Here is a 21,313-nt window from a genome sequence, read left to right as displayed (position 1 = left end):
AAGGTTGGTGGAGGCTACTTAGAACCATAAGGCTTGTGTTTGTGAAAATTCTTAATCCTAGTTGAGACTTAAAATTTTAAGAGGGAGATAAGACAAGGGGACTGATGTCTTGAATAAATTCATGAAAGCCATTATAAATATTTTTTAGGGTCACCAAAATAAAATAGAAAAATACCATCAAAGAAAACAGTGTCTTGGTAAAGAATAAATCAGGTGGTGGGGTCTGTTTTGATTTAGAACAGAGATGGCTTTTCTGAGGAAACCTGCTGAGATGATTTGTAGCAACCAGCTGTTACTTCTGCAGACAGAATGAGGCTTAGGGAACAAAGGTGAAGGCCCTAAGGTGGGAGCTTGTAATGGAAGCAGGAAGACAAAGTCTGTGTGGGTGGAGTGAAAGAGCGAGGACTGGTGTTGATATTAAATGGGAAGAGACCTTAGCTAGGATTAGTCAGGTAGTTGTGGCACTGTGGACTTCCTCAGACACCCTGACTGCTTCGATTATGTCAGCTAGCTCTCATTTTGGAGAAGGCAGTGGCAACCCACTCCAGTACTCTTGCCTGGAAAATCCCATGGACGGAGGTGCCTGGTAGGCTGCAGTCCCTGGGGTCGCACAGAGTTGGACACAACTGAAGAGACTTAGCAGCAGCAGCAACTCTCATTTATTCCCCAGATACTCGCGTTTATAGTTTACTTGGAAATTAGTTGCTTAATTACTTCATCAGAATAGCACTGTGAGGACAAGACTGGGTATTATTCCTGACTGGATCTCTTGGCTGATTTGGATGCTCTTGGAGATGTGTGCTGTTGGTCAGAAGGGAGCCAGAGTGCCTCAATCCACCTATCCCCAGCATCAGCATCTCACAGTGAATGTCTCAGTGATAGTAGATGGTTACAATCACTGTATGATGTAAAATGCAATACTGTGTAAAAGGAATACATTCTAAGAGTATTGGGCAACAGGAAACTGATTCGGTCCGATGCCTCTTTTTCCTCACTGAGTCGTCTTGAGGAAATCACTTAGTTTTTCTGTGCTTCAGCTTTACTAAGTATTTCTGAGAGCCAGTTACCTAAGTTCCATTGTCCATGTATAGTCATTATAAATTGAAATCCTTAGTGCATTTTCCTTGAAGATACGTACTGCACACTAACTTCCTTATTTCCAGTCAAATTTCCAATAACTCCCTTCTTCTGAAACAAAACCAAAACTTGGAGAAGGGTTTCTAAACAGCAAAAAAGTAACTGTCATACATCTTAGGCAGATTACTTGGCAAAAGAATGGGGACCATTTTTATTCCATGGCCTGTTTGACTTAGGATTGTATTTGAAAATAGGGTTACTCGTGTCCAAGTTTCGGTATCTGTTTTCTTCTTTTTCCTAGGTAACAGATTAGAATTTGGGACTGGGGAGCTGTTAGGTTTCCATTCTGAAAGTTGGCTGACTGACAGGAGAAGAGACCAAATTAGAAGAGTCTCAGAATATTGGGTAGGCTCTGCAAGCCTCTTGGCACAATAATAGATATTCATAATAAATATTACATCATGAAATGCTATGGATTTTGCTTATTGTAGTATTATGGCAGGAAGTCTTAATACATTTTAGGATTTCTGTCAAATTGTTTTAAAATGCATCTCAAATTTTGGAGTTTTTATTTGTACTGATTAAAAATCATTTGTTAGCATGTTTTAGCAAGAATTTGAAAATGAAAGGGCCTTACTGGTTAACTTGATTTAATTGGTAATATCCCTGGCATGATCTCATTACTTCAGTTTCTCAGAGAATTGATTAAAATGAAAGCACACCATTTTCAGAGACCCTGACTGACACCCAGGGAATGCACAGCAGTATGAATGTTCATTCCCCTCTTGATGTTCTGGGGACTTAGATCTTCTTGTATTTGCCCTCTTGAAGTTTGCAGTATAAACTGACCTCAAACAAGTGATATGATTGGATGTTTTAGGTGCAGTGATTGAAGGAGACAAATGAGAACTGACTGCAATCTTCAGTTCACTAAAAAACAAAACCAATCCAGAATCTCCTGATGGTCCAGTTAATAGAACTTGGCATTTTCACTGCCAAGTTCAGTTACTGGTTAGGGAACTAAAATCCTGCAAGTGGTATGGCACTGCCAAAACAAGAAAGAAAATAAAGCAAAAGTTACTAAAGGAATTTTACAATCTTACCTCTGTGAGTAACACGTCAACCTTGAACTGTTTCTCAGTATTATCTTGGTAATGAAACATCCATCTATAGAAAAGTTTAATGATTGGTTGCGGGGTGGGGGGAGGGGTGCTTCTACATGTGTTTAGGGACTGATTAGTATGCTAAATTTGTAAATGAATTTACTACAACTGGTAAGACCCCCCAGAAATGATTGAAGACTGCTGAATGTACTCTGTGACCATCGCCATTAGTTATGAACGAGGTTACTAGGATTAAGGTAAAGTCTGAGACTAAAAGATGAGGAAAACCATACCAGAATTCTTACTATCTTTTAACATATTTACTAGTGTCTTAAAATGAACAAAGCACTTCCTGGTGGCTCAGACAGTAAAGCATCTGCCTACACTGTGGGTGACCTGGGTTCGATCCCTGGGTCAGGAAGATCTCCTGGAGAAGGGAATGGCAACCCACTCCAGTATTCTTAGAGACTAAAATCCTTGAATTTAAAATTATAAGAAGCAACTCTTTAATATTTAGATTTCTCTGAGTGAAAAAAAATTCTTGTTTTAAGATTTATAAAAGCAGAGTATCTTTTTGTTACTTTTTGTACAATTTTTGTACAACTTTTTGTACAATTCTAGGATTATTTTTATATAGCTGTGGTTCTCAAAAGTGTGCTCAGGGGATCCTGGGGAATTATTGAGACTTATCTAGCCAAGGCTTAATGAGATTAAACTATATTCATAATCTAAAATGTTGTTTGTCATTTTCCTTTATATTTTCTCACTGGTGTACAGTGACTACTTGATGTGTGATGTTTTAGAAAATTAAATGCCGAAGCTAGACATTAAGAGATTTGCAAAAGTAGAAAAATTTTTTTATCTAGTAAACTTATTTTAATACATAGTAAAATTTATTTTCAATGAATTAATGTTTTTAAATTTTTCTCTTTCATCAATATGTGAAAAATATTATTATAACCCACATGAACAAAAAGTACTTGGGATCTTCAGTAATTTTTAAGAGAGAAGGAGATCATGAGACCAAAATTTGAAAGTAAAATTTATTCCTTCCTGGTTAGTCATTGTTAGAAGACTGATAACATATAGTATTTCTACTGACTGGAACAGACTTGACAACTGTAGTGGATTCAGTAGTGTTCACCCAAACGTTCATGTCTACCTGGAACCTCAGAATGTGATCTTTTTTGGAAAAAAGATCATTGCAGATGTAATTGGTTAAGGATCTTGAGATGAAATCATCCTGGATTTAGGGAGAGCCCTAAGCCCAGTGTCTAGGGTCCAGAGAAAGGAGAGGGAGATTTGGACACAGAGACAAAAGGAATAAGGCCATGTGAAGGCCCATTTTAGGAGCGAGACAGACAAGCCAGGAAACACCTGGGATCGCCAGAAGAAGCAAGAAAAGAGTTACCTAGAGCCATCAGATGAAGTATGGTCCTACTGACACCTTGATTTTGGACTTCTAGCCTCTAGAATTGTGAGAGAATGTTTCTGTATATTCAGCCACCAAGTCCATGATAATTTGTTTCAGCAGTCTTGGACACTGATACAGCAACCTCAGCAGGAGACATGATAGGTGCTCCCACTTCCTTTTTCCTTAGGAGTGCTTTCTCTTCAAAGTTACCCATCTTCTCTGCCAGGAATCAAATATCCTCTAAGAGGTCTTCAGCTAAGTGCTGAAGCATTTGCACTCTGTGAGAAACTAGTTAACCTAGAGAATACTAAACAGTAAAATGTTTTCGAAAATTTAGCAATATTGCTGACTTCTGGATTGGGTTATTTGGTAAAGTGGAAAAGAAAGAGTTGAGATCAAATATTTAATAGTTAGTGATCTTTAGACAAAAATTAAAATAGTATAATGGATATTGATCATTAAATTACCTTGACTATTTATTGTCTGTTATGTACAGGTCCAAAAATTTACAGTTTTAATTCTGCAAATGATTCTGGTGGTCCTGCAAATCTGGATAAATCTATTTTGAAAGTGAGTACCCACATTTTGAGTCATTTCAAGAAATGTTACTTTAAAAAAAAAAACTGTACTCTTAAATGTAAGCAAATGATGGGATATTTTAAATTTTTGTAAATAGTACAATAATTACTCATCTATACTAAATAAAAAGTAAATCATGCTTTTTATGATAAAAAGTAAATGATAAAAGTACTTTTATGTTTAAAGTAAATCATCTGTTGACAGCCTCTAAGAAATTATGGAAGAGCCGGGTAAGGTCCAGACTTGTAAGTCTAGCATACACATCCCTTCAGATCTGACTTGGCATACCTTTCCAGCCTTCTCCATTACTCTTCTCCACCTAAAATTTTAGTTCACATCTCATTGTTCCCCTAAATCCCATATAATTTTATGACTCCAGGCTTTTATCCATAGGCTCTCTGACTAGAAAGCTCTACTTCCCCTTCTTATGTCTTTTTAATAATGACATGCTGGGTTATAGTTTCTTTTTATATATGTTTCTTGTGCTAGACTGAATTCCTGAAGTATGTTTTTGTGCATTGCTCATAGTGAGCGTTCATTAAAGATGTGACCAAAGGAAGATATATTTGAGTGTAGATGGTTATGTAATCTTAGGTTAAGTATATGGAAACAACAGAAGACAAAATGGCCAGTAGGAAAAAATTGAAGACAAATAGTGGAAGCCAAAATAGTTTGTGTAATCTAATACTACAATTTATATTAATATAAGTTTTTACTTTACTTGATTTGCCCCTCGTTTAGCATCACATCCATTCTTTCAGGTAGTGTGCTTTATTTCTGGGTTTCTTCCCCAAGGATTCAGATTCAGTATGTTTAATAAGGCCTATGAATCTGTCTTTGTAGTGGCATCATAAGGGTGGTCCAAGGACAATGTCATGAGATACATGGCTTCACGAGGCTTTGTAAAAGGATTTTTGTCTTGCCAGATATTGTTGTTTTTACCATACCTCTTTTTTCTTAAATATGTGATCGGAGTGTGATCCAATGAATGGTATTCCAGTATAATCACTGTATCTGATTTCAGCTGAAATTCTGGGCTTGGTTGGTAGGGATATAGAAAACTGATTCCTTCTAATTATTTAATTACTAAATGTTATTTAATAATTCATCTTCTAATTGATATGATCTTTTTGGTCTCAATAGGTGGTGATTAATAACAAACTAGAACAAAAAATTATTGGAGTGATAAATGAACATAAAAAGCAAAATAATGACAAGGGAGTGATTTCTGGAAGACTTACTGCCAAAAAATTGCAGGTATTTTGCAAACCTTTTTTTAAAGTTACTTATTTTTAGTGGAACATTTAAAAAAAAATTTTTTTTAATTGAAGGATAATTGCAACAGAATTTCGTGGTTTTCTGTCATACAGCAAGAATCAGCCATAGGTATACCCATGTCCTCTCTCCCCCAGACCTCCCTCCCATCTCCCTCCCGACACCCCCCTTCAGCCTGTCGCAGACCCCTGTTTGAGTTCCCTGCGTCATACAGCAAATTCTATTTTACACATGATATTGTAAATTTCTGTGTTACTCTCTCTATACATCTCCCCTGTCCCTCCTCTCCTCCCACCCTGTCCATAGGTCTGTTCTCCATGTCTGTTTCTCCATTGCTGCCCTGAAAATAAATTCATCAATGCCATCTCTTCAGATTCCATATATATGTGTCAGTATACGATATTTATATTTCTCTTTCTGACTTACCTCGCTCTGTATAATGGGCTCTGTTTCGTCCACCTCATTAGAACAGATTCAAATGCATTCCTTTTTTATGGCTGAGTAATAGTCCATTGTATATATGTATCACAGCTTCTTTATCCATTCATCTGTCAATAGATATCTAGGTTGCTTCCATGTTCTAGCTGTTGTAAATAGTGCTTCAGTGAACACTGGGATACATGTGTCTTTTTCAGTTTTGCTTTCCTCAGGGTATATGCCCAGGAGTGGGATTGCTGGGTCATATGGTGGTTTTATTCCTAGGTTTTCAAGGAGTCTCCATTCCATCTTCCATAATGGCTGTATCAGTTTATATTCCCACCAGCAATGCGAGAGTGTTCCCTTTTCTCTAGTGGAGCATTTTTAAGACAGCTCCACATGTGAGATAAAATGACTTTTCAACTTTCATTGAACTTTCATGTAGATTAGTTCCATCTGCAAAAACGAGGAAGAAGTTGTGCCAAATATGAGTGCACACATTAAAATAGTGATATGAAAATTAAATTACATCCCCCAAATTATGTTGGACTTGTAGTGGGCACTTTGCTTACATTTTCTCTGACACATCAATGCTGGAAGGTTTTAGCCCTATTTTTCAAATGAAGAAATTGAGGATTACATAAATTATAGCCTGAGGTTGTTAATTACTAAATAGCAAAGTAAAAAGGGCTTCCCTGGTGGCTCAGAGGTAAAGCCTCTGCCTGTAATGAGGGAGACCCGGTTTGATCCCTGGGTCAGGAAGATCCCCTGGAGAAGGTAATGGCAACTCACTCCAGTACTCTTGCCTGGAAAATTCCATGGGCTACAATCCATGGGGTCGAAAAGAGTCAGACACGACTGAGCTTTTCACTTTTCACTTTCAAAGTAAAAAGAGTCTGGATTTCAACCCAGTCTTGCCCAGATCTAAAGATGTTATAGAAAGTACATTAAAAAGCTTTACTTTTTATGTGAACATGTTCACTGAAGCACTGCTTATTATTTAAGAAGAAAACATCCCAAGTGAGCACCAATAGGAAAATATATAATTAGATTATGATACATCTATCCAGTGGAATATTCTTTAACTATTGAAAGTGATGTACAATTTCTAATAATTTGGGAAGATGCTTAGTTATAATGTTAAGTAAAATTTGTTTTTAAAAAAAAATCACAGAAAAAATGACTGAAGGACCCACACTGCACTCCAAACAGTATCTTTGGATAGTGAGAATATGAGCAATTTTTCCTGGTCCTTTTTTATTTTTCTGTAGTTCTCAAATTCTCTAGTTCTCAAATAAAATAATTCTTCAAACTGGAAAAAAAGAGAAAAAAATAGTTTTGAAGTTATAATTTGTGTCAGAATTTCTGTTTTAAAATGAATGTGAGAATACACTTAGTAATGAAAAAACAGAAAATTGACAGAATGACTTTTTTACATTTCCCTTCCATAGGATTTATATATGGCTTTACAAGCATTTTCATTTAAAACTAAGGACATTGAAGATGCCATGACGAACACACTCTTACATGGTGGTGATCTTCATTCTGCTTTGGATTGGCTCTGTTTAAACCTTTCAGATGGTAAGCAGTATTGTCATAAATGTCTTTCAGTTTATAAAACCTTTTGAAATAATTTATGATATTTGTAGAAAGCTTTTGGTTTGCACTTAAATTTTTTTTCACAGTGTTATAATTATTTTTAAATATTCTTACCCTTTTCTGGTCTTCTTGGTATATTCTTAAAGATTATCATCTGTGCAAGAAAAAATTATTTGTGTGTGTGTTGCTTTCAGTTGTTAATGGCCATTTTACAATGCACATAACGTAGCATATTCTCAACTGTCTGTAACCTGTCAGGCTGTGTACCTGATCTTGGTTTAGAAATTAAGGCTGTCTTGCTTTGGGTAAATAATATTTAATTAAGTAGAGGGTTCAGGCTGTAATCTTTGGCTAGATCCTGGAATGTAAATTGCTTTTATGACTTATTAAGGCTACTACCACATGCAACCAAGGAGGAGGGGAGAGTTAAGATTTTCTTATGAAAATTTAGGTGTCTAGCAATTTTAGGGTGAAATGTGGCCATTGGTGAGGGTGAAACCAGCCATCGAGGTGGGCTGGTTATTGTCTAGAGAATGTTCCCACTGGTTTGTTAATAAAACAACTTTCATTGTAGGATTTTTATTCCTAAGAGATGAGCAGTAAGTAGAAGAAAGTTAAGTGCTCTTTGTCTAGACAGGTTTTATGCACCCATTTAATAAATGTTTGTTTGTTTTCTGTATCATGTACATTATTTTTATCCCAATTTCTTTTAAGATGCACTTCCTGAAGGATTCAGTCAGGAATTTGAAGAGCAACAACCTAAAAGTAGGCCAAAATTCCAATATCCTCAAATGCAAGCCACTATTTCACCCCCATTGCAACCTAAAGCCAAAAAACAGGAAGAAGATCCTAAGATCAAGGTAATTTAAGAATTCAACATTTAAAGTGTAAAATCCGAGTGAAACGTGTAACAGTTCATAAGAGTATAAATATTAGAGTGCAGTTATGGTTTTACTTGTTGAAAATGTCTAATGGGTTTGCCAAACTCCTTAATAGCACTGTCGTTTCAGTTATCTATTGCTACATAACAAACCACCCCAAAATGGAGTGACTTAAACCAACAATTTATTCCTTATGATTTTTCAGTTTGGGCTGGGCTCAGCTAGGCAGTTTGTCTGATCCAAGAAGTGTCTCCTCAGGCTAGAACAACCAAAATGATTTATTTACTCACATGACTAAGCCTCAGCTGGGATCTTGCTAGCAAGGCATCTCTCTCTCCACATGATTAGCTTAGGTATCCTCTTATATGGTAATATTAGAATAGTCAGACTTGTTACTTGACATCTAGCTTCCAAGAGCACGTATCTCAAGATAGTAAATACCAGTGTACAAATTTTTATCAAGCCTCTGCTTGTATCACTCTTGCTAATGTCACATTGGCTGAAGCAAGTCATGTGGCCAATTCAGAATCTTTATGGAAGCGGGTTATAGAAAGGCATTTAGTACCGGAAGGTGTACTTCCTTAGGGCATTACATGCAAATACTCCGCATATCATAAAACATCTATGAACATGGGTGAACCTTGAGAATATTATGCTAAGTTAAATAAGCCAGTCACAGAAAGACAAATATTACATGATGTCACTTACATGAAGTAGCTAAAATAGTCATGTTCATAGAAACAGAATGGTAGTTATCAGGGGCTAAAGGGAGAAGGGGCAAATGGGGAGATGTTGCTTAATGGTAATAAAGTTTCAGTTATGCAATATCAATAAGTTCTAGCCATCTGCTGTTCAACATAGTGCCTATAGTCAACAGAACAGTATTATGTACTTTAAAATATGTTAAGAGGATAGATCTCATGTTAAGCTTTCTTACCACAACCACCCCTGTCCCCACAGCAGTACACACACACACACAAACACTCAAGAATTTTTGAAGGTAATAGGTATATTTAGTACCTTAGTTGTAGTGATGGTATCATGGGTATATCAGTCAGTTCAGTCATTCAGTCGTGTGCAACTCTGTGCAACCCCATGGACTGCAGCACACCAGGCTTCCCTGTCCATCACCAATTCCCAGAGCTTGCTCAAACTCTTGTCCATCGAGTTGGTGATGCCATCCAACCATCTCATCCTCTGTCATTCCCTTCTCCTGCCCTCAATCTTTCCCGGCATTAGGGTCTTTTCCAGTGAGTCAGCTCTTCACATCAGGTGGCCAAAGTATTGGAGCTTCAGCTTCAGCATCAGTTTGGACATATGCCTATATAAGCATATGTCTAAACTCATCAAAATGATGAGTGTATATATATATAAAACATAGTTAAAATCACAATAACATGTACAATTGTTAATGTATCAGACCTCAGTAAAGTTTAAAAATAAATAAAACAAAAATCTGTGGAAACAGCATCTGCACAAAACCACTGTTTTTAAGGAATAACACAGGTTTTTCACAGTTCTTCCAATTTTTTGCCTCTTTATGTAAATGGATTCTTTGAAGTATGTAAGCTTAGACTTACCAAAGTAATGTTGCATGCATTTGTCCTTCACTATGATTCTTGAGGCTTATGTGTCTAATGTTTCTCAGTGTAAAGAAATTATAAAAGCAGTGACACTTGATGATAGTTTTGACATCTTCTTCTAAGTTTGATTTTTCAGATATTTGTTGTTTTTTTTTCTAGCCAAAAAAGGATGAAAAAAATTTGGAAGTAAATATGAAAGAATGGATTTTGCGATATGCTGAACAACAAAATGAAGAAAAGAGTGAGACTTCTAAAAGTTTAGAAGAGGAAAAATTTGACCCTGTGAGTAGAAATTTGTATTGAGCTTCTAGTTGGATATTCCTTGCAAAATATTTAAGTTTTCTAAGACTTAGTTTCCTCATTTGTAAATTGAAGAAATAGTTATCTCTAGGGGTTTATGTGAGAGTTAAATAAAACAAAACTTAGGGAAAAACATGACACAAAATAACTGTGCTGCTGCTGCTGCTGCAGCTAAGGCTAAGTCGCTTCAGTCGTGTCCAACTCTGTGACCCCATAGACGGCAGCCCACCAGGCTCCGCCGTCCCTGGGATTCTCCAGGCAAGAACGCTGGAGTGGGTTGCCATTTCCTTCTCCAGTGCAGGAAAGTGAAAGTGAAGTTGCTCAGTTGTGTCCAGCTTTTTGCAACCCCATGGACTGCAGCCTACCAGGCTCCTCCGTCCATGGGATTTTCCAGGCAAGAATACTAGAGTGGGTTGCCATTGCCTTCTCCAAATAACTGTTCAGTAAATGTTACTACATCACTCCCATGTCTAAAGAAACAGTCGCCAAATATTTTTAAATGATTAAGTGTTAAGAGTATTGCTACATTATTCAGATAATTTTAAAAGCACATTATTTTATAAAGGAAAGCCTTTGCCTGGACAGAGAAAACCTACATATCATAAGAAAAACTAAAAATATTAGATTAAGTGAAAAAATCAAGTTGTAGGAAGAAAATAACAATACCTATATCTGATTAAATAAAGAATTCTATCTAGAATTTATAAAGAAGTTTTAAAAGGACAACAGGCATTTTACAAAAGCAGATATTTGGATGGCCAGTAAACATGTAAAAATAACTTCAACATTGCTAGTCATGGGAAAAATGAAAATGAAAACTGCAGTGAAATACTACTATATATCTATCAAAATGGCTAAAATTAAAAGATCAGTAATACCAAGTATTGGGAGGATATGATAACTGAACACTCCTACACTGATTGTAAGGATACAGCTGTTTTGGAAAACTGTCACTTTCTTATGAAGTTAGACATACACTTATCATATGACCTAACAATTTCATTCCTAGGTATTTGCTCAATAAAAATGAAAATGTCAACCAAAAAAAGCTTGTACACAGATATTCGTAGCAGTTTTATTAATAACAGCCAAACACTGTAAACCACTTTCAAAATCATTATATAAGAATGAAAGTCACAAATAGGTACATGGTAAACAATTTCATTCTATTAAATTCTAGAAAAGTCATTTATGTAAAATCAATCTCTAGTAAGGGAAACCAGATCAGTAGTTGTCTGAGTCCATGGATGGAGGAAGGAGATTGTTAGGCATGATGGGAAACTTTTGGGGATGATGGCAGTGATATATGTCTTTAAGGTGATGGTTATGTGGATGTATACATTTATCAAACACATTCACTTATTCACTTAAAATGGGTATGTTTTATTATAAGTGAATCATACCTTTATAAAGGTGATTTAGAATGGAAAAAAGGAAGTTGTAGAACAGCATGTGTAGTATAATGAACTCATTTGAGTAAAAGAATACACACAGAGACACACACATAGCGTGTATTTGCATCCTTTTGTATGCAAAGGAGAGATCTGAAGAAATACACAAGAAGCTATTAGTAGTGAATAGGGCTGGGGTTAGTAGGGTGGGTTATACTCCTCTGTATCCTCTTGAGTTTTTTTTTAAGCATGTGCGTATATTAATGTAATAAAAACAAAAACAATTTATGATAGTACACATTATTTTGAGGTTCAGAAAAAGAGGTCTCTTCTGATTGGAGCATTAGGTCAGTACTTACTGCAAAGAAGTGGGATTTGAAGGATGCATGAAGTATGCATAGGCAACAAAGAATGGGGAAATGTCCCAGAAGGGTGAAATAGTGTGAATAAGGGTACAGAAGTGGAATTGTGTAGAAGGGCCTTTGCGTGTTAAACCGTAATCAGGATAAAATGTGTGAGTACTAGCAGATAGGAGTAAACAGGTGAGTTCAACTGAGACTAGAAAATTTTGATGCCCAGAAAATGAATTTAAGAACTTTCCCTATTGATTGTGAAGGCTTGCTAGCTGTGTGGGAGCAGGTAACCCACAAGAATTTTGACTTTTTAGGTCAGATTTAGTAGTGATTAATGTGATATGCAAAGGGTTAGGGAGGCCATTTGGTAACTCTTGCACTTGCTCAGGTGTGAAATAATGAAGTCCCAATTTGGAATCTGTATAGTTTTTGGGGGAGACGTGGGAGCACAGTGCACAGCGTGCAGAACTTCCCTGACCAGGACTGAACCTCTGCCCCTGCTGTGGAAGTGCGGGGCCCTAGCCTCTGGACAACCAGGGAAGTGGAAGTCGCTCAGTCACGTCCGACTCTGCGACTCCATGGAGTGTAGCCTGCCAGGCTCCTCTGTTCATGGAATTCTCCAGGCAAGAATACTGGAATGGGTTGCCATGGGGATCTTGCCAAGCCAGGGATCGAACCCAGGTCTCTCGCATTGCAGGCAGATTCTTTAACATCTGAGCCACCAAGGAAGCCCAAGAATACTGGAGTTGGTGGCTTATTCCTTCTCTAGGGGATCTTCCTGACCCAGAAATTGAACTGGGGTTTCCTGATTTGCAGACAGGTTCTTTACCAACTGAGCTACCAGGGAAGCCCCTGGAAAACCAGGGAGGTTCCCAAATTGGAACTTGGGTACATTTAAAGGAAGAATCAATAGAAATTGCTGACTTACTGAACATAAATTAAGAAGCCAAAGACAGCAAGAGATCTCATAGGCGGAGGGATGGTGGTATCAGTGCCACAGATAGGAAAGATTGAAAGAATGAGTATGGTTTGGGTGAAATTGAGGTGATAGCTAATCCTTCTGTCTGTTACACTATTGCTGTCCGCTTCTACACAGAACAGTCCCAGAATTGTGCTTCCTTAGTTGTCTCTCTTCCCCTTGGTTCAGTGGTTGTGTCTCATAGCAGTGCTGCTAATGCCCTCTTCTCTACCCAGTGCTTTGAAGCGTCTCATCTCTTATTAACCTAACCTAAAGGAAAAACCCGGAGAAGGCAATGGCAACCCACTGCAGTACTCTTGCTTGGAAAATCCCATGGATGGAGGAGCCTGGTGGGCTGCAGTCCATGGGGTCGCTAAGAGTCGGACACGACTGAGCGCCTTCACTTTCACTTTCCACTTTCATGCATTGGAGAAGGAAATGGCAACCCACTCCAGTGTTCTTGCCTGGAGAATCCCAAGGACGGCGGAGCCGGGTGGGCTGCCATCTATGGGATCGCATAGAGTCGGACACGACTGAAGCGACTTAGCAGCAGCAGCAAGCAGGAAAAACCAGTAATTTGAGTTTAGCTCTCTGTCTGGTTTTTGCTCAGCAGAGTTAAATTTTATAATACACATTTTCTCCAGAGGCCTTATTTTTTTTGTAATGTCCCTGACTGTCTTCCATAAGATAGAGATTATAGGAAGGTAGCTTTCAGAAAAGTGTATTTCTTTTTTTAAAATATAAAGTCTTTATTGAATTTGTTACAATGTTGCTTCTGTTTAGTGTTTTGGTTTTTTGGCTGCCAGTGTCATATTATTGCATATACATTCCTTTAAATCCATATATTTATAAAATGTATAAAAGTAACTTTTCTTTTTACAGAAATGAGCTCATACTTAGATTTTATTCCATAGTTTGCTTATTTTATTTAACATGTCAAGTAAGTTTTCTCCATGTGGATTCAGTTCAGTTCAGTCGCTCGGTCATGTCCGACTCTTTGCGACCCTGTGGACTGCAGCACGCCAGGCTTCCCTGTCTATCACCAACTCCTGAAGCTTATTCAAATTCATGTCCATTGAGTCAGTGATGCCATCCAACCATCTCATCCTCTGTCATCCCCTTCTCCTCCCGCCTTCAATCTTTGCCAGCATCAGGGACTTTTCTAAGTGAGTCAGTTCTTTGCATTACCCTCATTCTATTGCTGCTTGACTTTTTTCAAATCCCAATGACTAGTTTTCTCTGTAGAGCATACCACACTTGATTTCCAGTTTTCCTTTTCAATCAGTACTGCAGTGAACATCTGTATACCTACAAATGTGCACATTTGTATTATTTCTCTATGAAAATTGCTAACAGATTTGTTGGACCAAAGAATAAGATCAAAAGATCACAGGTTTTGATAACAATACATTGACAATAGATAAACTAATCTCGCTGTTTGTTTCTCTGTCATCATCTTATTTGGAACAACAGAATGAAAGGTACTTGCACCTTGCAGCTAAACTTCTGGACGCAAAGGAGCAAGCAGCTACCTTTAAACTAGAAAAGAACAAGCAAGGCCAAAAAGAGGCTCAAGAGAAAATACGGAAATTTCAAAGAGGTAAACGCTTTAAAATTCTTAGGTGTATTAGTATGTCTTCTTTATTGGCTTTCCTAGGATGAAGGTTGCCTCTTTTTTGTATGTCTTCTCTTTCCTAACAGTTTACACTTGGAGTTGACAGACTTTTGCAACAAGCCAAATAATAAATATTTAAGTTTTACAGGTGGTTATGATTACTCATCTCTGCTGCCACAGCATCAAAGTAGCCATATACAAGACATAAGCAAATGGTTATGTTCTCACAAAACTTTATGGATGCTGAAATTTCACATAATTTTCACATGGCACCAGATATTTCTTCTTTTTATCTTTTTCAACCAGTTAAAAGATGTAAAAATCATTCTTAGCTCACAGACCATATGGAAATAGGTAGCGGGGCTGGATCTGGCTTGCAGCCATAGTTTGTTAATCTGAAGTGTACACCATAAAACAGTATCTCCACTCAAGAAGGAGAGGTGAATATAATTCCATGAGAATTTATTTTTAGTGAAGATGTTTTTCCTGGCCTTCTACATCTGTTAAGTGATTTGTTCTAAAAATGTTAGTATGTGATGTGAAAATAAATTGCCTTGAACTTCTAGCACAAATTCCTAGTATGAAGGAAAAAGAAGCAATGTTTTAAAAAAAAAAATTGCAGAGTAAAAAGGCATGAATAACAAATATGAATAAAAATGAAATAAATAGGTGTCATTTTTTTTTGGTAGAAATGGAAACTTTAGAAGATCATCCAGTATTCAATCCAGCCATAAAGATTTCACATCAACAGAATGAAAGAAAGAAGCCTCCTGTAGTCACAGAAGGAGAAAGTGCTTTGAACTTTAATTTATTTGAAAAATCTACAGCTGCTCCTGAAGAAGAAAAAGGTAAAATGAAGGGAGAGTGTTCCAGAGTGTAATTTGTAAATAGTAAAACATCAAGGACTATATAATTGAGAAATTGTGTTCCTTTGTATTCCAGCAGACTACAAAAGATGGTAGTAAAGCTACACTTCCACACACTATCTTGGAAAAGGAATCATTATAATTTGTTTAGCATTTTGCGATTACTAACATCTGGCTTCAGTCTCATCTCTATTTCAGACTCCTGCCAGAATTATCTTTCTGTAACATAGATATGAGTTTCTGGTTAAAACTTTTAATCAGTTAACAAGTTCAAACTTTGTCTTATGGCATTGACAATCCTTTGCATTCTGCCACAGTCTACCTTTCCACCTTATTTTCCCAGCTATGTACTACAGCTGCATCATTCTTGAAACATATATTGTTTCATGGCTCTATGACTTTGCTCATCCTAGTATCCCCTTTTTGGCCAACCTTTCCCTTGCTCAAATCAGGTCTGTCTGTCCTTTTCTAACCTATTCTCTTCAAAAAAAATCTGTTCCCAAAGATGAGAGAACTTTAATCCTTCAAAAGATATTCTGTGTTACTACATAAGCATTTTTAAAGAACCAATCTTTGTCATTTTAGAGAAGAAGAAAGAACCTCATGATGTAAGAAATTTTGACTATACTGCTCGAAGCTGGACTGGAAAATCTCCCAAACAATTTCTGATCGATTGGGTCAGGAAGAATCTTCCCAAGAGTCCAAATCCTTCCTTTGAAAAAGTTGCAGTAGGTAGATACTGGAAATGTAGGTATGTTTTTGGCTAACTGAGTGAACTTTTAGAAAAATCTAAGATAAAAACATATTTTTTTCTTATGAGTTAAGTAGACGTTCAGGAAGCTGGTTCCACATCTCTAGGTTGATAATGCCTATAAATCATTACCTAGTATTAATATATTGTTTTCTGTGAGACTATTTAATTTAAATAATTTAAACTACAGTTCAGTGTTAATGGAATTCTGACCATTTTTACTTCATCAATTTTATTTGAAAATGTCTTTGGCTTCTTTTAGGGTGAGGGTAATCAAGTCTGAAGATGATGTCCTGGTCGTGTGCCCTACGATCTTAACAGAGGACGGTATGCAGGCTCAGCACCTGGGAGCTACGTTAGCTCTTTATCGTTTGGTGAAAGGGCAGGTAAGTTTTTATAGATCCACGTGTCTCAGAATTCACTTGTGGAGTAATGGGTATATTTTGTCAACATAAAACTATCTGCATGTGGGAGGGAATATTTAATCATGGCCCTTTGTGCCAGTTTTCACTGAATGCGGCTTCTGAGTAGTCCTTGTTTCTGCTTATTTATAATTTTGACTTTGTCTCATCTCCAAACATAGTTCGAGCTTTCTCTCCTTGGACCAGAGGCACTGAACCATTTGGTCCAGCTTTGCAAGCTGTACTGATTTAAAGATTAAAAAACTGTGCTAGAGTGATTGAATTAAGGAGAATTCTTAAACGATTGTTTTCCTTAAGTGTTATATTGTCTCTCAACTTTAAAATACAAGACATTGGTTCCAGTTTTCACTTTTAGGTTATATTGACTAAAGCGTCCAGTTTAAGGAATGATGAAAATAAAGTATTACTGAAGAGAGCACTTTTCAGATAACACTATGCTTTTTTTTTTTTTTTGGTTGGGAGTACTGTCAACACTTTCTCCTTGTAATAAGTATATCTTTCTTCCTGGGGAATTTGAACTACTGAAAATTTAGACACTGATTAAGTGGAATTCCAAATAATAGTTCTTTTCCATTTTCTCTCAGTAAAAGTTCTTAATGTCTTTATTTCCCTTGTTTTGCAAAATAAGGTATCATAAGCTAAGCTTAATTGATGGAAATGACTGTCAATGTTACAAAAAATAATTGTGGGCTCTTTATAAAACAGAGGCAGGATAACTTAGATTACATCTAATGGAGTTCCCTTAAAATAGTTTGACTTGTAATATACAAATGGAATCTCAGAGGGAACTTTGAGAAATGTTTTGTGGATCATCTGCATATTTAAATAGCACCACTATAGGAATAAATAATAAACATGTTTAATAGTTTATTGTGTTCTTGAATAAGCACTGTGTTTGATTAACTGAAAGTTTACCTCAGAGTATGCCTATAAGGGAGGTATAATTATTAGCCCCGGTTTACAAATGTAGAAACTAAGACACCAAGAAGTTAAGTTACTTGCCCAAGGTCACACAGCTAGGTAAGTCCAGAAACCTGAATATGATTGCTGTTTATATTTGCATCATATGCATGTATGTGTGTGCTCAGTCGTGTCTGGCTCTTTGTGACCCCATGGGCTGAAGCCCACCAGGTTCCTCTGTCCATGGAATTTTCCAGGCAGAAATACTGGAGCGGATTGCCATTTCCTATCTCCAGATATGCATGTATATCTTATCTTAAAGTACAGTAGTAACCTACTAGTTTAAGAGATATTTTAAGAAGCAATAGCTATTCTTTTCAGTTCTAACCTATTGAATTTTGCTGTCCAGTAATTAGTGAACACAATGTATTACTATTTTTTTCATTTATAGTCAGTTCATCAGTTACTTCCTCCTACTTACCGAGATGTTTGGCTAGAGTGGAGTGATGCGGAAAAGAAAAAGGAAGAATTAAATAAAATGGAAACCAATAAACCACGTGACCTTTTTATCACCAAACTTCTGAATAAACTGAAACAGCAGCAGCAGCAGCAACAACAGCATTCTGAAAATAAGAGAGAAAACTCTGAAGATCCTGAGGAATCTTGGGAAAATTTAGTTTCTGATGAGGACTTTTCTGCACTGTCCTTGGAATCAGAAAAGGTGGAAGATTTGGAACCTGTTAGAAACCTCTTTAGAAAGTTGCAAAGCACACCTAAGTACCAGAGACTTCTAAAGGAAAGGCAGCAGTTACCTGTGTTTAAACACAGGAATTCAATTGTTGACACTCTTAAAAGGCACCGGGTTGTGGTTGTGGCGGGTGAAACAGGGAGTGGGAAAAGTACTCAAGTGCCACATTTTCTATTAGAAGATCTGCTTCTGAATGAGTGGGGAACAACTAAATGTAACATCGTCTGTACCCAGCCCCGAAGAATCTCAGCAGTAAGTTTAGCCACAAGAGTGTGTGATGAATTGGGCTGTGAAAATGGACCTGGAGGAAAGGTAAAATGTTGTTCAACTCTACCTCAGAGAATGGTGATATGACATTACTTACCTGTGCTCTTGGGATCCAAGTGGAACCTGTACCATACATGAATTTTGGCCGATACTGTTTGTTCAATAGCACATCTCAGGTGCTTTTCATGTTTTCTTTGATAGGTATGATATGCCACTCTCCTTTATAGGAAAAGGATTGTAAGTAATTATCATTAAAATTCTCATGTAAGAGGAAAAATATATTCACTTTAATAACTGAGTACTAAAATATATTACATTACTAAGTTTATCCTTCAAAGAATATAAATACATACAGATAAATTAATACCAGATCTCAGTATTTAGAAGTCTTTTCTGTAGCATATATTCCTGAATGATTTTCATTAACAATGAACAGAAGCAAAAAACAATATAGAAGATAATGTCAGACTATTTTCAAAAAAAAATAGAAAAAAGAACTTAAAATACCTGTTGTCATGTGTTTGGGGATAAAAGTGTACACAAAACTGGCCAAACCTTAACCAGAGTGACTGCAAAATGTAGGAATTAATAAAATTGGTTTAGAACCAAATATAATGAATTCCAAGTTCATGTAATTCAATTTAATTATGCTTTGAATTGTTCTTTCTAGATATGGTATTAACATTTTTGTCTATCTTTAAGTTAGATAGCCCTTCATTAAAGTTTTATGTGGCAATTTTTCTGGGTTCTCTCATGACATGTAAGGGGACAAAGGGCACAATTTCTGTCTTATAAGGAATTTACGTTAAGGGGATATCAGACATGTTTATAAACACAGCAAAGGAATAAGTGAAGGAGTAAGAAAGAAAATGTACTGGTTTTTAATGGTTGAAGCTTTTATGAGATCTTGATAGAAGAGTAGACTTAAGTTGTAGGAGCAGATCTAAATTCTGTTCCTGAGCACCTCAATATTTTGCTCCAAGATAATTTCGTAAGAAATTGATTAAATCTATTAATATTTCCATAATCGTGTTAATGGTACTCAAAGCAGGTGAACAGCCTTTTGTTTCAAAATTCTGAAAACAGTTTTTTCTTGTTTAAATTGCCAAAACAAATTTTATAGTTTGGTATAATTGAAAACAAAGGCAAGCAATAAATGGCACTAAAAAGATTTACTGTCTAAGCAGGACCAGCACCTGTACTTCAGTTTTTAACGCTTATTTCCCAGATCATTTGTGAGAATCTAGTCTGGGCTCTGTGTTTTCCCTTCAGAATTCTCTGTGTGGATATCAGATCCGGATGGAGTCTCGTGCTAGTGAGTCTACCAGGTTACTCTATTGTACAACAGGGGTTTTGCTAAGAAAACTTCAAGAAGATGGTCTCCTAACAAATGTGTCTCATGTTATTGTAGATGAGGTGAGTAGATTCTATCGCTGTATGTTCGGGAAATGATTCTAAACATTTTTGTGTTAAAAAGATGTTACTTCTAATACTAGCTAACATTTTCTTCATTTTTACTAAATGCCAATCACTTTACGTGTAATTAGTTAATTTCCTCTAACAGGTCTCATGCTAATTGATTTATTTAACAAATACTGTATAACATTTGCTGTATGCAAAAAAAAAAAAAAATTTGCTGTATGCAAGGGGCTATTCTAAGGACTTCATATATATAACTTCATTTAATCCTTCCAGCAATCCTTCATTTAATCAAAAGAAGTAGATATTATTATCTGAAATTAGGCACACAGGTTATATAGCTTACTCAAGTTCATACAGCCAATAAGCTCTGCAACTAGGGGTTCAAGCCTAGGGAAGCCGGCTGCAGACATTTCTTATCAGTTAGTGTATGTTTAAGTGATTTGCTTTGTACATCATTTTTTGAAGAAATTATATATATAGCATTTCACTTATTTAAAATTTTTTTTCAATTTCCCTGATGAAAAGTTTTTATGAATTTAATTCACCAAGTTCAGAAGGCATTAGTGAAAGTATAATCATTCTTTGATTTTTAATTAATAGACTACATATTGATTACTGGGTTATTTTCCTCCTTTTGGTTAGTAAGTATTAGAAGTATAGAGAGATGCAAAAATGAAAATAAAAATTATCTGTAGTTTCATGATTTAGAAAAAATGTTGCCATTTGTGCATTTATATATGTATTTTTTTATAATTTGTATGTATATTCACTTTATAATTCTTTCACATCATTAGTCTGCAAAAATATCATTTTTAATAGCTTTATAGAAGTATGTTATTTGGATATCCCATAATTTATTTAATCATTTTCCTATTGTTGTACTAGCTCAGATTAAGATGTTTTTAAAAACAATATTTTGGTAATAGGTAAGTGATAGAAATTCAAGAGAAAGAAAGAGGATGTATGGCAGCTTGATTGAGCATTCCCATGGGTAATTGCTCCTGGCAGTGATGGGTGGGAACTAGGGTGTGACAGTTGTAGCCATGTTTGTTAATACCTGGATTTTATTAGTCAAGAATCAACTTAAAATGCTAATTTGTCTATTTATAATGAGAAATTTTTTCTGCTAGGTAAGATGAAATATTTGCATCAGCCAGTAGTTTTTCTGGGAACTCCAAATTATTAAAAAACTGTGTATGTGTGAGTCACTCAGTTGTGTCCAACTCTTTGAGATCACCAGGCTCCTCTGTCCATGGAATTCTCCAGGCCAGAATACTAGAGTGGGTTGCCATTCTCTTCTCCAGGAGATCTTCCCAATCCAGGGATCAAATCCAGGTCTCCCTCATTGCAGGCAGATTCTTTACTGTCTGAATCACCAGGGAAGTTTGTTTA

The 21,313-nt window shown here is 36.3% G+C and overlaps 1 protein-coding gene across 3 annotated transcripts in view; it reads left to right on the top strand.

Moving 5' to 3' along the window:
• DHX29 (DExH-box helicase 29) overlaps positions 1-21,313 on the top strand; it is a 45,521-nt gene that overhangs the window by 3,349 nt on the left and 20,859 nt on the right. For all 3 annotated transcript variants that reach the window (XM_070476682.1, XM_020893133.2, XM_070476681.1), the window contains exons 2-12: positions 4,091-4,164; positions 5,317-5,430; positions 7,317-7,446; positions 8,179-8,324; positions 10,088-10,210; positions 14,404-14,530; positions 15,235-15,393; positions 15,997-16,162; positions 16,425-16,548; positions 17,936-18,544; positions 19,772-19,915. In XM_070476682.1, coding sequence (XP_070332783.1) covers positions 4,091-4,164; positions 5,317-5,430; positions 7,317-7,446; positions 8,179-8,324; positions 10,088-10,210; positions 14,404-14,530; positions 15,235-15,393; positions 15,997-16,162; positions 16,425-16,548; positions 17,936-18,544; positions 19,772-19,915 — 1,916 coding nt within the window. The remainder of the gene's footprint in view (positions 1-4,090; positions 4,165-5,316; positions 5,431-7,316; positions 7,447-8,178; positions 8,325-10,087; positions 10,211-14,403; positions 14,531-15,234; positions 15,394-15,996; positions 16,163-16,424; positions 16,549-17,935; positions 18,545-19,771; positions 19,916-21,313) is intronic.

The sequence above is a fragment of the Odocoileus virginianus genome, chromosome 14, assembly GCF_023699985.2.
Source record: "Odocoileus virginianus isolate 20LAN1187 ecotype Illinois chromosome 14, Ovbor_1.2, whole genome shotgun sequence".
In the NCBI taxonomy this organism is placed as follows: domain Eukaryota; kingdom Metazoa; phylum Chordata; class Mammalia; order Artiodactyla; family Cervidae; genus Odocoileus; species Odocoileus virginianus.
The sequence above is the reverse complement of the archived record's forward strand: the minus strand, read 5'-3'. Positions and strand labels throughout refer to the sequence as shown.